Source organism: Melospiza georgiana, chromosome Z (assembly GCF_028018845.1).
Source record: "Melospiza georgiana isolate bMelGeo1 chromosome Z, bMelGeo1.pri, whole genome shotgun sequence".
In the NCBI taxonomy this organism is placed as follows: domain Eukaryota; kingdom Metazoa; phylum Chordata; class Aves; order Passeriformes; family Passerellidae; genus Melospiza; species Melospiza georgiana.
In genome coordinates, this window is record NC_080465.1 from 64,909,549 (window position 1) to 64,924,795 (window position 15,247).

The following is a 15,247-nucleotide window of genomic DNA, read 5'->3' on the forward strand; positions in this document are numbered from 1 at the left end:
TAAAGATGACTGCATAGTTTTTGTGCAGAATTACAGAGAGACAACACATGTCTTGAATTGAAACAGATAAATCTGTTTAAAGAAAGGCTGCTAAGGAATAAATGAATTCATGAAATGAACATGTAAGTTAAATATACCTAAAAATTCTGCCCAGGATCAAGGTAACGAAAAAGGAAACCAGTTTTTGAAACTGTCACAAGTACTATGATTTTATGTCATCTTTAAGGGTATTTAGTGTAATTTTATTGAATTTGCATACTAGAGTTCAAAGAGAAGCCTTGGATATTTTACTATCAATTTCTGTGCAAATAGAGAACTCCCACTATATCATGCTTTCAGTTGAGAAGGTCCTTTTCTTGAAAATAGCATAGTTGTGTGGAAAATTCTAGATGTCTGTGTTTTAAATACTAATGCATTAGAACTTGTAGACTGAATAATATCAAGAAAGAATCCATTGTAATTATGCAGAATTTGCCTGAAAAAAAGCCAAACAAATGGTGGTATATCAAAAAGTAACATATTCAAGGAAAGATTAGGTATCTAATGTCACATTTCGCCCTGTGCTCAAGAGCAAAGCTTAGCATTGCATAATGTGATTGTGGCCAAATCATGTCATAAGACTGTGCTGAATCGGGGCAAAATGGAGAACACAAAAGCCTTCCTTGATTCATAAATATGAAATCTAAGTATGTTTTTAAGATGCCTGTTGGTGTCTCACAGTCAATAAGCACAATGCTATAAGCGCTTGATGGAGTTGAGTTTGCTGATACATGGCTCCGCCATGCAGCGTTCAGACTAGCTCATTTGTATTCATACAAATAAGTCTGGTATTCTGCAATGGTGTCAACATTGTTTGGAGAGGAAAGCGTTTCAGATATTCAGACTTGTTATCTCATTGTTGTTTGGCAAAGACCAAATAATCAAGTTTCTGGGTATGTGAGCACTGTAGATATTGAGCAATTTAGCAATCTTCAGTATGAAACGTTCTCCAAATAGCCTTCATTACCATGCATGACCAGGAAAAAGTGCTTCTTTTTGTAGCAGTTCTTGAGGACAGGATGTGCCAAAGCCATATGTGCATCAGTGTGTGCGGTGTGTTACTGAAGCATCTGAAGCAAAGTTTCTCTGACAAAGCAGAGCAGGAGCAGACCCTGGGCAATACAAACACACTACAACACTGACACCTGAAAAGCAGACAATCCTTACATTGAAGGATTACAAAGAGCTGGTTATCTCACTCTCCAATGTCTCACCAAGTGCATGTTTTATGTTGTTTCTGTAGTACACATCCTTGAAACACATAAGGAAATGTATATAAATCAGCAACTGGTCAGGTCATCCTTAATATAACCTAGAGAGGGTGGAGAGGAAGGGAAATCTGCATGGAAACTTAGGGCACAAGCACCTTCATCTTATTGCTGTGACACCACTCTGTTTAGTGAGCTGGACTCAAGCCAAAATATTTGATGGACATTAATGATCAGATGCTGTGTGGCTGAACCTCTTGTGCAAACTCAGCTTCATGCCTTCCCACCCATCATCATTGCCCCTTCTCATCTCTTTTGCTTCAACAGCTTTGGCTGCAGAGCATTTGTTCCAAGTGCTTGCTGGGTGCAAGCACTTAAATCACTTAAAGTATCCAACCCACATGGAAGAGTGAGGGAGAAAGAGGAGGAAAAGGAGAAATCAAGAAGAAGGATTTAACAGTTATTATTATCATCATTATCATTACTGTATGTTTCTGCTCCAAAAATGGAAGAGATTGTTCATCATTTGCAGGTGTCTAGGCAGAGATTTGCTCCCAGTGTTCTACCAAAGATGTTTCTATTACATTTATTTGTCCTGTCATTATCTCTCCGCATTATTCTCAGGAGGATGTGTTGCCTACACCAAGAGGAATTATTCCCTTTTACTTTGCCAGAGAACTGCATTTCAGAAATCTAAGGCAGAAATTACAGCAGGAAGACTTCTAGTCAAATGTGTCAAAATGGCTGGGTTTTAATACTTTTCACATGGTACCCAGCAGATTTTTTAAATTATTTTTTAAACTGTGTATTGTGTGTTTTCACCTTGTACAGCTGTTGTTTAAGTCTAAATTACACATATCAGTGTTTATGCATGTCTGCGATCTTATATGGATATGTTTTGCATACACAAGACCTCCTGCACATTTCCAATAAGTAGGCAAAAAATATTTGTTGAAAATCAATCAGAGGAGTTAGCGCTGTGCTTAGGGATGGTCTTAGAAGATATGACTTCCAGTATGCTGATATAATCTAGTGTTAGGTCTTGGCATTTATCTATAAATATATATATTTGCATATATACTATGTATCCTGGTTGCATCTATGATATAAAGTGAACATGAACATCTGATGAGAAACATGAAGTATATGTCTATATCCATATATCTATCTTATCTATATTTAGATAAGATATAAATATAGATATATAGATATAGACGTATGATTCAACATACTAAGTTAAACTTCGATTGGCTCTGTACTAGAAGTGGATGCTGATTATATAATAGAACTTGAAAAGTCCTTCAATTTTTTATCATTCTATTTCTTCTTGCTGACGTCACAAGACATAGCACCATTGGCTTGATATTCATAGTTCTAACATCTAAGCACCTGCCTTTTGTCATAAGCCCAATCAGCAAAATTCCATCCAGTTGTTGCTTCATCTATATACCTGTTTTCCTGATCCATCTATTATTTTCTGGTTTCTGTAAATCTTTTGAGAAGAACCAGTCTTAACTGAAATCTCATGTCCATGTCTTTGCAAGGCAGTAGCAATCTTCACTATTGAAAATAATATAGCTTATTACTCATCTAAGTCTCTGACTTTTATTTCCACTGTAAACTGCCTCTTTTGCTGTATTTATGGTGCATCTTATGGTGTTAGAAAACTTGACATCTAATCATTACAGATTTTGAGCAAGGGATCTCTTGGATAAATTGAATTGGACCATAGGACATAAGAGAGGAAATGACAGCATAGGTCATCCAGTACAGCTTTCTACCACCACAGGGATTGTGCCCTTTAAATACATTGAGCCTTTTATGTTGAATAACAAATCAGATTCTTTTCCCCTCTGATTCTGTTGGTAGAACATTTCATGGCCAAAGTTAATTATTGGTTAGAGATTTTCTTTTAAGTTACAGTAGGGTTTCCTCATGTGCAGTTTTCTGCCCATTTGTTCCTGGATATAAATCATCTTAAATAACTTCCCTCCCTCCATTTTTGTTTCTGATACATTTTTTGATTAGTCTCCTTTCAAATTTTATGATAGACATGCGACATTCACTGGTCACTTAGAAACTACGCTGTCCATCTCCTTGCTCAATAGAGTAGTGCTTCTCCACATCTTCCAGACTGAATTCTTTTTTTGAATGCAGGTGATGGTGATTACTAGACTCACTAAGGTGCTCTTTCACTTTTAGGTCAAAATACCTAATAACTTTGTTTCCCGACCTCATCCTTGAAATCCTCTACCCAGAATTTCCTTCACCTCTATGTTTTTCTAGTAAAGCCTGTATTATTTCCTGTACAATAATTTCCAGTCCCACCTTAATGTTACAGTAATGTTCATTTTCGTTTGTTTCATTACTGATTTTTTGCAGGGCTCATCACATCTTTGCAGAAGCCTCACAATCCAGCTCTAATACATTTCTCTGCATAAAATAAGTTACCAGACAAAAACTTCACAGGTTTATCTGAAATTCTGAAGTGTTTGTTGCATTTTGAGCTTTTGTAAAGTAATGCAGGCATCACTTACTGACCTTTAAAATCTGTTCTGCAATCTTAAAAGTGATGTTTTGTATATTGTTTCTTTCTGTTAGTCAGAATTTACAAATCAGACTTCATTCTTTCTGTTTTCTGGCATTATTATTTCCAGTGTGGATACCAGAATGGAGCATACAAGTTTAAGGATTTTCCACACGTGCATAGTATTGCTTCTATATTCCCTGGATGGGTTCATATAGACCTGACTTACTAATTCAATGGACAGACTATTTTAGGGTAGCTTATTCCCAGCTGATTATCTTCCATAGCCCTAAACTTCCTAAGCCACCACTTTGCAAAATTTGTTCACCTTTCTTTATTTCTTACCAATAAGCCTAATTTCTAGGTCTGACTGCCTTGCATTTTGCTGATGTATTTCAGATGCCTTAATGACTTTACAGATGTGGTTTAAACTTGATATGATGTAGTTTTCTATGGATGGGGGTTGCCCAGCAAAAATTAGGTTAGGTGATAACACATTATTAAGCTAATAATAGTAATCCTTTGCTCTGCTGCTTGCACACAGTTATCAACTTCTTGCATTCAAACAAAGTAGAATATTGCCTTCCAGTAAATGAAATAATATTTAGGCTCAGTGATACCTGAGCCTTTATTTTGTTTGGGAAGTATGTGAACAAAGTGTGTGAATCAAATGTATGCAGCTAACACCAAGACAACCACAACCCACATCTGAAGTGCAGAGAATAGATTTATTCCATCACCTCACTGGCTGCAGAATTACAAAGAAACAAAGGGATATACATACATTGCTGAGCTCATTTTAGCAGGGCCTGACCCCTGCATTACATATCAAAGAGCCTGGAGCATGCATAAGTCTTCACCAGGCTGTGTTTTACAATCTCAAAACCTCTTATCTCCATTCCCCCCTTACAAAGAGGCCCCCAGCCTACAGGAAGAATGCTTTTAGGTCTTTAACAACATTGTGTTATCTACTCTGTGAAAATTTAATTTCTTCTTCAGCAGACAGAAAACAACCCAAAGCAAACACCAATACGTGAATTCTCTCACACTGAGTATTTTCTAACATCTCCCAGGTGCAAGGTTAGTCTCTGAGCAAAAACAATTCTGAAAAGAACTTACTTTACTCTCTCTCCTCACCTATCTTTGGTTTTCAACCATTTCCGCCCCGCACAAAGCTAACCTTAAAATCTCACTCCTTTGCCTTCTGTGAAAAGATGAGCTTTTATCATAATCAGCGTGTAGTACAAAATTATGCAGAAAAATAATTAATATATCAGAAATGTTCTTACATTGCATTCATTGAAATAAAAGAATCCTGAAAGATTGGAAAATTTGTAATGAGAGTTACAGGAAAATATAACCAAAATGTCCATTTTCCTTACAATGTCACAAAGTGTACTGAAAATCAAAACTGTTTGGTTACCTCATCCCATCTCACACATGCATGGAAACTGTTGAAACAAGCCAGAATAGCATTGCTGGTTTTGGACTTGCCAAAATGCCTCTGGTTTTGCATGCATGCCCTGAAACAGGTGATACATTGAACATTAAAAAATAAACAAAACCAAAACCCACTCCATTCTTTTTGTGAAGTAAATCTTAATTTGAAAAAACAATACTGAAAAGCAGCTTTGGCAAATTAATCTCTTTCCATACACTGAAGTATATAGATTTCAGACTATGCCTTTTTGAAGCATGAATCTGGTTTCTGTGTGTGAACAAATCACATATACATTTCACTCATATATTTGAACAGTAGTATTTATGTATTTCTATGTGTCACATAGGAAAAAAGAGATTTCTGGAATGGAAATCACTGGAATTTTGGTGTCAAAAGTTTTCTGTGCAAAGAATTTAACAATTTAAGGCACAAAACTGTGAGGGCAATGACTTTCCACACAGCCTGTACATTGTTTCTTAAATGAACACCGTGGGAGACAAACTGAGCAAAGTTGTTCCCTAAGTCCTCAGTCTGCAAAAGTAGAAGTGAAGCAGCCATATTTTCATGTTTATCTAGAAGAGAAACTTTTTTTGCAGAAAATAGGAGGTTCTTTTTGTTAAACCCCAGAGTTCAATAGACATCTCTGAACCTGAAGTTTTCCACAAGGAAGAGTCTGTTGTAAGTCATGAAAAACAGCTTTGTGGATCTAATGACCCTGGGCTCGTTTCTAGAGTGATTAATCAGATAGCAGTATAAAGGCAATGAGAACTGCCTGAACCCATCCCATATAATGGGTGTTTGTGTATAACATCAGTCGCATACCCAATTCTCACACTGATGGCTTTCCTATGCACTGCTTGTTTATTTTGGCTTTGCATGCAGGAACAATTTCACCTCTGATTAACTAGAGACTCTTCGGACAACAGAAATTTTGGCAAAGCAAGCTCTTGTGTTATCACATTGTGTTTGCCATAGACAATTTGTTTTATCCTGGTAACAATAGTAATGATACTGTAGAGAGAGAGCCTCAGCCATAACTTGCAGTCCTTGAGCTGGCTCTGTTTTGTTTAGGTAAATGAGAAATTCATTCCAATATTCCACATCTTCATATTTCAGGTTTCAGCCAACAGTTCTTTTGGTTGCACTTCAGGCACTAATTATAGCTCTGTGGGGAATATCTTGGAGCTATTTAGACTGCTTTTCTCCTGAATAATAAAGTAAAAAATACACTTCACGAAGCCTACATATTGAATTGTTCCACTGATATGTCCTGATAATTAGTGTGTAAATACATACATGCTTGTGGTTATTCAATATTATATGTACATTAGAATGTTTTATAGCTTCAATGTTTCAAATATACCATATCCTAAGAGATAACAAAATACTTTTTTTCCTCTGTTTTTAGCATGGTTAATTATTTTGTCTTTTGTTTTCTTAATTAAGGAGCTAGTTCAGAAGTAGCCAGTAACCTTTCTTAGCAATCACTTCCCTTTCCAAAAATATAAGATAATCACTGTTTTATGTAGGTAGTCATATATTTTTGCATTGCATATATATTATGTGTATATAGATTGCTGTGTTTCAGAAACAGGAAAGATTTTCTTTACTTCCTAGTTTTCCTAAAATGTAACTTCTAATTTTAAAGTACACGTGTATTTTTGTTCATTCCCCCAGACATGCATCTTAATTTATGCATACCTGTTTGGCTAATTACTCATTTCCTCATGGATACAGTGGGTGTGCATTTTTAATAAATAGAGGCACAAACCTTTTTTTTTCCTGAAAGTGTGGAGACTCAACATAATTAATGGCCTGAGAAATATTTCCTTTTGTTTGTGAATTTTTTCTTTCATATCTAAGAAGACTGTTAAAAAAAAAAATCTGTTTGGCTGTCTTCTGGTAGCAATTTAGAATTGCTGACTTGGACTCTCAACTTACCATTATCTGTTTTTGGAGAGATGCCTACTTTAAAATTCAGTGCTGTGCAGTCTGCAAAAGAGTCTTTTAAGAATGTTGTGCCAAACTATTTTTCATTCCCAGATAAGAGGTAAAATGAACTGGTGGAAACTCAGCAGGAGCTAGGGGCTGCTACTGGTCAAAAGCAAAATGCTGACAGTGAGCAGCTTGGCAATGCTGTGTCCCTGCATAGGGCAGCACTGTCCAGATCCTATAGAGTGCAGAAATCAGCAGAAACTGGAAGAAAGGGGATGTATCTCACAGGTGCATTTCTCAGGATGCTGTGATCCTTGGTGCTTGGCACTACAGTGATTGTACTATGCTGCAGCTAAAAGCCATTCCTGCATAGTAGGATTTTTAGGTCTCCAGAATGCTGGCCTCTGTTCTGCACATTCAGTTATGAACATTTCCTCTTTAGGAATTAGTGTTTAAGGAAGAGGTCATACCATGGGCTTCTTTTTCCAGCTTCCACTTCAGGATCAATTTCACTTTCTGGCAGTAGTTTTTTGTTCTTGGAAACATGAAGTAATTTTAGGACAGTATTGGGGAGAATAGAGGAAATTAAATGTTTAGGCTCTAGGTGTGGATAGAGTATCCTTCTTTCTCTCTCCATTTTATATTTTCATGGTTTGTTTTCTGCTCTAGTGTGCAATTTCCAGCATACTGGTGCCACATTATCTCTCCCTGGCTGCCACCTCTGTAGCTCTTAATTACTCCAGTTCAGCTGTTCTGTCCTCTGCTTTTCCTGCTCCTTCACATTTTCTTCCTTGTTCCTTGATAAATTTGATCATACCTATCAAGTCAGTAACTCACTTCGCAGTCAGAGAGGGTTATTGGGGCACTTGATTCCTGGGCTGGAATTAATCAGGATTCACAGGCTGGATTAAGGCAACTTTACTTGTAAAGCAGTGAATGAATGTAAAGTCTAAAATTTATAAAATACTGTGATTAAAATTTACTCGACTGGCTCTTACTGTATCTTACTGCATCCTTATTATTTTTAAAGAGTGCTGTAAGCATCTTAAAAGTGTGTGGGACTGCTGGTTGTCTTTATTTGAGTGTGTGAAAACCTCTACCTTAAAAAGGTTCCTGCCAGTACTGCTAGTTCATTCACTCATAAAGATGTGGTGCATACACAAGCACACACACTTGGAGCAGGGGATGTTTCTGTAATAGTAAAGGAAATTCTGCAGATGTCATTATGAGCATGTTCATACTGGCTCTCATTCTTGGCAGACTTGACCTGTCCATGCTGGTGAACTGGAAAAAACAAAAAGGGGCTTTTGTATCATTTACCTGCTTGCAGTTTGCTGACCAAGGAAAAAGGACGCATTAGCAGAAAAAAGACAGAACGGCCAAGATTCTTCTTTCATGCTTTTACAAGTGCAATTTCTGCCTTTGGGCCTCTTTGAAAACGACCTGAGTCCATTTCATTTAAGCTGTCTGTTGAGTACTCTGGCTTTGTCTAGAAAATGTACTAGAAAGTTGTTCTGTGGCTGGGTCAATAGCAAGTCACAGGCATCACTGAAACAGTTTTGCTTTGCATAATGGGACAGTTAATTTTTTTTCTTTTAAATGATACGACATTTTATGCAATTTAAGAAAGTAGACAAGAAAAAAGGATAACTTTTCATAGTGGTCTGATTTGGTGCACTGACAAGCACAAGTGTGGAATTATGGATGCCATTCAGAGTTTATAGGAGGCAGCCCCTAGCTGTCATTGCAAATGGAAGGGCAGGAACAGCTGTGTGCCTAGAGGGGAGGGAATGAAATTTTAAAATCATAAGACAAACATTGGGCATACTTTGCTGGACATGCATTCAACACTGGTCTATACCTCTTCTATAGAAGAGTTACCAACTTTTAGTTTTGCTCAAGTTCTGTCCATATGATTTGTACATGCACCTTTGCTTTTGGCTAATAAATGACATGTGGCTTCTTGGCATCTTATGGCTTGACTTTTTGTCTGATACCCTTGGGCACCTGGCAGATGACAAATGATAGATTTAGATAAAAAATAAATAAAAGCTACATAGCATGTACATAGCATTGCATGTATGTTTGCCTTAATTTTGTAACACAGTCCAACTATTATTTAACTGTGTTTATTTAGATGATACCAGCTGGGAATAACATTCACATACAGTAGAACAGCTGACACTCTTGCTCTATTTACTTGGTGGGCATAGTTACTAACAAGTTTGTATTTTCCTAAGCATGTTTGGGACTGCTGAATTGAAAAATTAATTAATTTTAGTCAAGTTCATAGAATCATAGGATTATGGAATCATCAAGGTTGGAAGAGGCCTTCAAGATCAGCGAGTCCAACTGTCCACGTACCACTACTTCTGTAGCCCGTCAGCCCTCTATATTACACAGCACCAGATCCAGACTTCTGAACACAAGTGTTGAAATTAGTTTGGAGAGTTGAGTTTTTTATTGTTTTTAAGACCGCCATTTGCTTTCCAAATATCTTTTAGAAACAAGATGTCTAGCATGTTTTCTGATCTGAAGGTAATGCTGTTGTTTTCTGTGAACTGCTGGGCTCATGTATATGTGCACTTTTGCAATGCATTAGAGGAATGGCAATTCTCACTTTGTATATAGAAAGTACTCTTTTCCATTGGTCAGTGTGTGTGGTATTTACTTTTTATTGCAATAACAGAGACATTGATCCTTTACATATTTGCAGGAGTCATTAGTTTTAAAGATATATTAGCCATAACCTGTTTACCAAAAATGAACCTTAGCATGAAAACATAAATCCAGGGGCAAATGGCTATTAGTTTTAAGGCCTTGCCCTTACAATCAAAAATCTAAGTTGATGTTTTTCATGTTTAAATTATAAATACATTTCTAAACTCCATTGGCACGTTTTCACCATTTTTTCAAAATTTTGGCCAAAAATTATTCAAATACCTTTTTCTGCAGCTTGTTCATTATTAGCACAGCAGCATAAGTACACATCTAATGAAATAGATTACACAGAGAATAGATTGCACAGAGAATAAACACTGTCTGTGCAAACAGACTAATAATACAGTCATACCCTGCAGTGAAAAGGTCTGTATTGCATGGGACAAATCATGTTATTCTGCTGTTTGCATGCAGAACCATCTGATGGTAACAGCAGAAAAATGATGGATAGACTGCTACTAGTAGGACATTTTTCTTTATGCATCTTCTTCTACAATTTTTAAATTTTTTTTTCTTCTTTTATAAGTGGAAGCTATGATTTGATTACCCTGAATTCTCCTTTCTTTGTCTTGGTTGTATTGTTGGTTATATCAAATTTCCCATGGGGTTTAGCCATAATATACTGCTTTCAAGACCTGTGTGTGAAGAAGAAAGGTGGAAGAGGGGCTGTAACACTTCATAAAGGTTGTCTTGAAAACAAACAAACAAAAAATAAAAACAAAACAAACCCAAAAAATTGTAATATTTAGACAGATCGTGTCTGGTGAATGTGGATCTCATAGTACAGTAAACTTGGTACCTTGGGATTTTTCTCACTACTTGAAATGTTTCTCAATGAAAATTTGAATTTTAGAGACATAACTTCATGTAGACATTAGTCAAAAGAATTAACTTACTTTGCTGGAAAGTCTTTCCAGGTAGTATACTTTTATTAAACTCACAAATTATCTCCATGATAATTGAGCAGTGTCTTGGCAGTCTGGTGAAGGCCTAGGTAACTGGGAAAAGGGAAACATTGTCCTCACCCTCAAAAAGGGTAGAAATGAGAGCCCTGGCAACCACCAACTGGTCAGCCTCACCTCTCTTCCTGGGAAGATTATGAAATAAATTCTCCTAGAAGCTCTGCTAAGACACATGGAGGTCAGGGACATGATTTGGGATAGCCAGCACAACCTCACCAAGGACATTGGTATTATTATCTGGTGTTATTTGCTGTCTTCATTAATGACATGGATGAAGGAGTCTAGTGCATTCTCAACAAATTTGCAGATGACACCAAACTGAGGAGTGCAGTCGATACTCTTGAAAGATGAAACCTGACCCAGAGTTACCTGGACAAGCTCAAGAAATGGGCCAGTGGAAGTCTTACGAGGTTTAATAGGACCAAGTACAAGGTGATGCACTTGCATCAGAGCAACCCTCAATGTCCATACAAGCTGTGGGATGAAGAGATCAAAAGCATTCTTACTAAGGACTGAAGAGGGACTTGGGGGATGGTAGTGAATGAGAGGCTAACATAAGCCAACAATGTGTGCTTGCAACCCAGAAAGCTCACCCAGTATGATATTTTACTACATCATCTGAGTTTTCAGCATTACTTTCTTGGTACATCTGGATAATATAGATGCAGACCAACAAACACTGTATAAAAGTTGTTTCTAAAGCTGTGCTCATACCACTCATTTTCTTAATTTTTCTAATGTCTGATTCTGAAATCTGCTAAATCCTGTTCTCATTTCAAATTCTTCTCAGGGTAGTTGGTTTTTTTATTTTCTTCTTCTCATGAGATGTCTTTTTGGGGAAAAAGACCTGGCTATTAAGCAGTTGAGAAGAATTATTAATCAAATCTTTTGAACTGTTTCCAAACAGGGACGAAGAGGCTTAGGTTCAGTCTTTGTTTGGGCTTCTGGAAATGGTGGAAGAAGTCGAGACCACTGCTCCTGTGATGGCTACACCAACAGCATCTACACTATCTCCATAAGCAGCACAGCTGAAAGTGGAAAAAAGCCGTGGTATCTGGAAGAATGTGCATCCACACTAGCTACAACGTACAGCAGTGGAGAATCCTATGACAGGAAAATAGTATGGGTTTTATTTGTTTTTTCATGTATATGTGTTCGTATTTTGCACAGTGACTTTGGGGGATGGAGAGAAAGGGAAACCATTCACACAAATATCTTCCTTTTGTTTTAAATCTAGTTATCAATAGTTTTTACATTTTACATACATATTAGCAGTTTACCTAGATACCTATTTTCTCATATTTGTTTTGACACAGCCCCAGTCCTCTTTTACGGTCAGTGACTGTCACTTATTACTCATATTGCTTTCCATTCTGGAAATATATTGGAAGGAAAATTCAGCTCAGTGCTCATCTTTTCTGTATCGCTCCTCTTCTTATTCCTAAGCAGACAGCATCCATTTTACCTAATGTTCTCATCTTTACTGGAGAATGAAAATAGTTTTAATTCTCTTGGATAATCTGTTGATATCATTAGTATTTGTACATCCTATGTGCCTTTGCAAAATGAATGCATTCCCAATACTTTCCAGTACTCATCATTCTACTCCTTTTAACCTTTTAGTCCTTTATTCTCAGGTGGATGAGGTTTGCTAATATTGTCCTCTTCTCTGCTTATTTATTCAAGTGTTTAACTTACAGAAATTTATTACTTCTGGATCAGAAAATTGAAGGATTTGGAGGGGTTTTTTTCTTCTTTATGTTTTCCTAACATCTAACCTTTCTCTCTGGTCCTTAGCATATTCTTCTCTTGGTGTCAATAAAGAGTTACAAATATTTCAAATATTTGGCTCTATGTTTTTTTTTAATACTGTCTGCCTTGTCTTTCAGGATTCTGGCCATCCTTCTTGGATTCTTTGTTATTTTCAGATGGTCTAATTTTTGTTTTAAACTTGTTCTGAGATCTTTCTTCATTCCAATGATTTTTCTGTTGTTTAGTTGCCGCTCTTCACTGAAGTCTTCTCTCTCTTCCTGACATGTTTCTTGTTATCCCTGATAAATAATAGTAAATTTTAAAATTACTGTATCTACGAGGAGTCCTCACTTCTGTGGTTAAATTCCCTTCACTGTATTTTAAAAGACGTTCACTAACTTCTTCATGTTTCAGTGAGACTAGCAAGCTGAGCAGATGGGATTGTGGTCCTCCAACCTGACCTCTTACTTAGCCAAGTCTGTAGAACTTCCCTGAGTCCTTTGAATCCAGCAGTTGCTGTCAAGTCAACAACAATTTTTATAAGCAAAATCAATATTGGTCTCAAAGTTTTCTGTGACAAAAAATTACCTGAAATTTAGTGTAAGTTCTTTTAATTATTCATTGTCATTAAAAGATCTCTCTTGTTTGCTCTCTGGGCCCCTTTAGCTTTGATTTCTAAGCATTTGGTGTCACAGATTTCATTGCTAATATGAAGACCACTCCAGTTGTCTGTCTTCTCTCTGCCAATGTAGCTCAGACAGTTAATCCCTTTTGATAATGGAAGGTAAGCTTCTTGTATCATCCTGTCTAAGTCATATTTACTTATAAACCCTGTTTCACGTTACAAGCTTCTAAAATTTAAACTAGACACACCAGGCAGGCAGCAGCAGTATTCAGTGACAAAAGTGCTGGAAAATGGGTGCCTGTGTGTGCCGGGTCAGTTTTCTTCTGTTTATATACTGACCCTGACTGAGACTTGTTAGCTTCACTGTCATGTGATGTGTTTATCACTGTGTGTTGCCCAGCCCACTTTCAGAGCTGCTGCTTCTCTTTTCCGAAGCTGGTGGTTCAAGGAAATATGTAAGGGTAGTTAGGGTCTCCTTATCCTGCTGTTAACAACTGGCTGGTTTAGTACTCACCTTCAGACCAGCCGTCATCAGCACTTTGTCGTTTTCCATGTTTCTTCTATACTCATCTGAAGGTGCTGGTGTTTTCTTCCGTGTCTTTGGTAAAATCTTTAGGTCATACTGTGGCCAAGAACCAAATTGTAGAAGACAATTGGTTAGCTCTTGAATGATAAGTCATTTGGGCAGGAATCCTGTCAGAGGGGGGAGGCCTGCAAGGGAAAGTAGGGCTAGGAGTAGTATTGGATTTAAGGATGGGATTTTGGTTCATGTGGTTATTAGGGTGGATAGTTTCAGCACTTTGATTGTGTTTAAGGTGAGGAAGACGGTTGCGGTTATCATGGCGTACAGGTAGAAGTTGAGGAGGGTGAGTTTAGGGTTGTAGATGATGATAATTGCTATTCAACCTAAGTGGGAGACGGAAGAAAAGGCTAGGATTTTTCAGATTTGTGTTTGGTTGAGGCCCATTCGTCCTCCAAGGGCTGCTGAGAGGATGGCTAGGGTGGTTAAGAGTGTGGGGTTAAGTGAGGAGGAGGTCATGTAGAGTACTGTGATTGGGGGAAGTTTTATGAGGGTGGATAGGAGGAGGCCAGTGTGAGAGGAGAGCCTTGGAGTACTTCTGGGAATCAGAAGTGGAATGGTACTAGTCCTAGTTTAATTGCGATTGCTGCAGTGAGAATCAGGCAGGATGTTGGGTGGGTAAGTTGGGTGATGTCTCACTGTCCGGTGTACCATGCGTTGGTTATGATTAGAAACAGCAATCATGTCTTCCATATGCTATCTTCTATATGCTATAAGAGTGTATATAATTTCTCTGCTTCTAATTTTTATTCATGCTTACTTTTTTGGACCATATAATTATCCCAGTTTAAATGAATGTATTATACATCATGTACATTTTAAATCTCTTAAATTTTAATACTTTTTAAGAAAAAACACTCTGTATTGCGTGATGCGTCTTGTAAAATCCTGAGTATATTACTTTTAGCCAAATTGATGGCCAGAAAAAAATACTACAGTACTTTGGCACGTTTCTTTTCCAACATCTTATCCACCAATGAGTATACTACTAGCTAATTAATCTATTAGTAATTAGTTTAAATCCTGTATCAGCCGTTTTACACTAGATAAAAAGGTGGCAAATAGATGACATTAGTAGGACAATACTGCTTACCCTTTTTAAAATAATGACACTATGCAGATTTTCTGTCAGTCTTCTGGAATTTGTGCAGTGTTCAAACATTTGCTAAAAAAACACAGTAGTTCCCTTTTCAGCTCTTGTAAGAGCCTTTAGCACTTCTAATCTTTCTAATATTAACTTGTTATTTAAATAGAGATAAATAGGACGATGATTTATCATCTTTCTATGCTCTGAAAAATTAGACTTTCTTTTCCAAAAAGAAACATTCCATGAAACAGCTGTTTACTATAAACTGTTATTTTGGACAATTAAAACAGTATTGTTTTGGGGATTATTTTGCTTGTGACGTGTTTGAAAATAAAACACGTATTATTTTTCAGGGTTCACCATTTAATCT

General features: G+C 37.0%; 1 protein-coding gene across 2 annotated transcripts in view; it reads left to right on the forward strand.

The window, feature by feature from the left end:
* Positions 1 to 15,247, forward strand: part of PCSK5 (proprotein convertase subtilisin/kexin type 5) — a 229,575-nt gene that overhangs the window by 99,226 nt on the left and 115,102 nt on the right. For both annotated transcript variants that reach the window (XM_058043218.1, XM_058043217.1), the window contains exon 8: positions 11,741 to 11,953. In XM_058043218.1, coding sequence (XP_057899201.1) covers positions 11,741 to 11,953 — 213 coding nt within the window. The remainder of the gene's footprint in view (positions 1 to 11,740; positions 11,954 to 15,247) is intronic.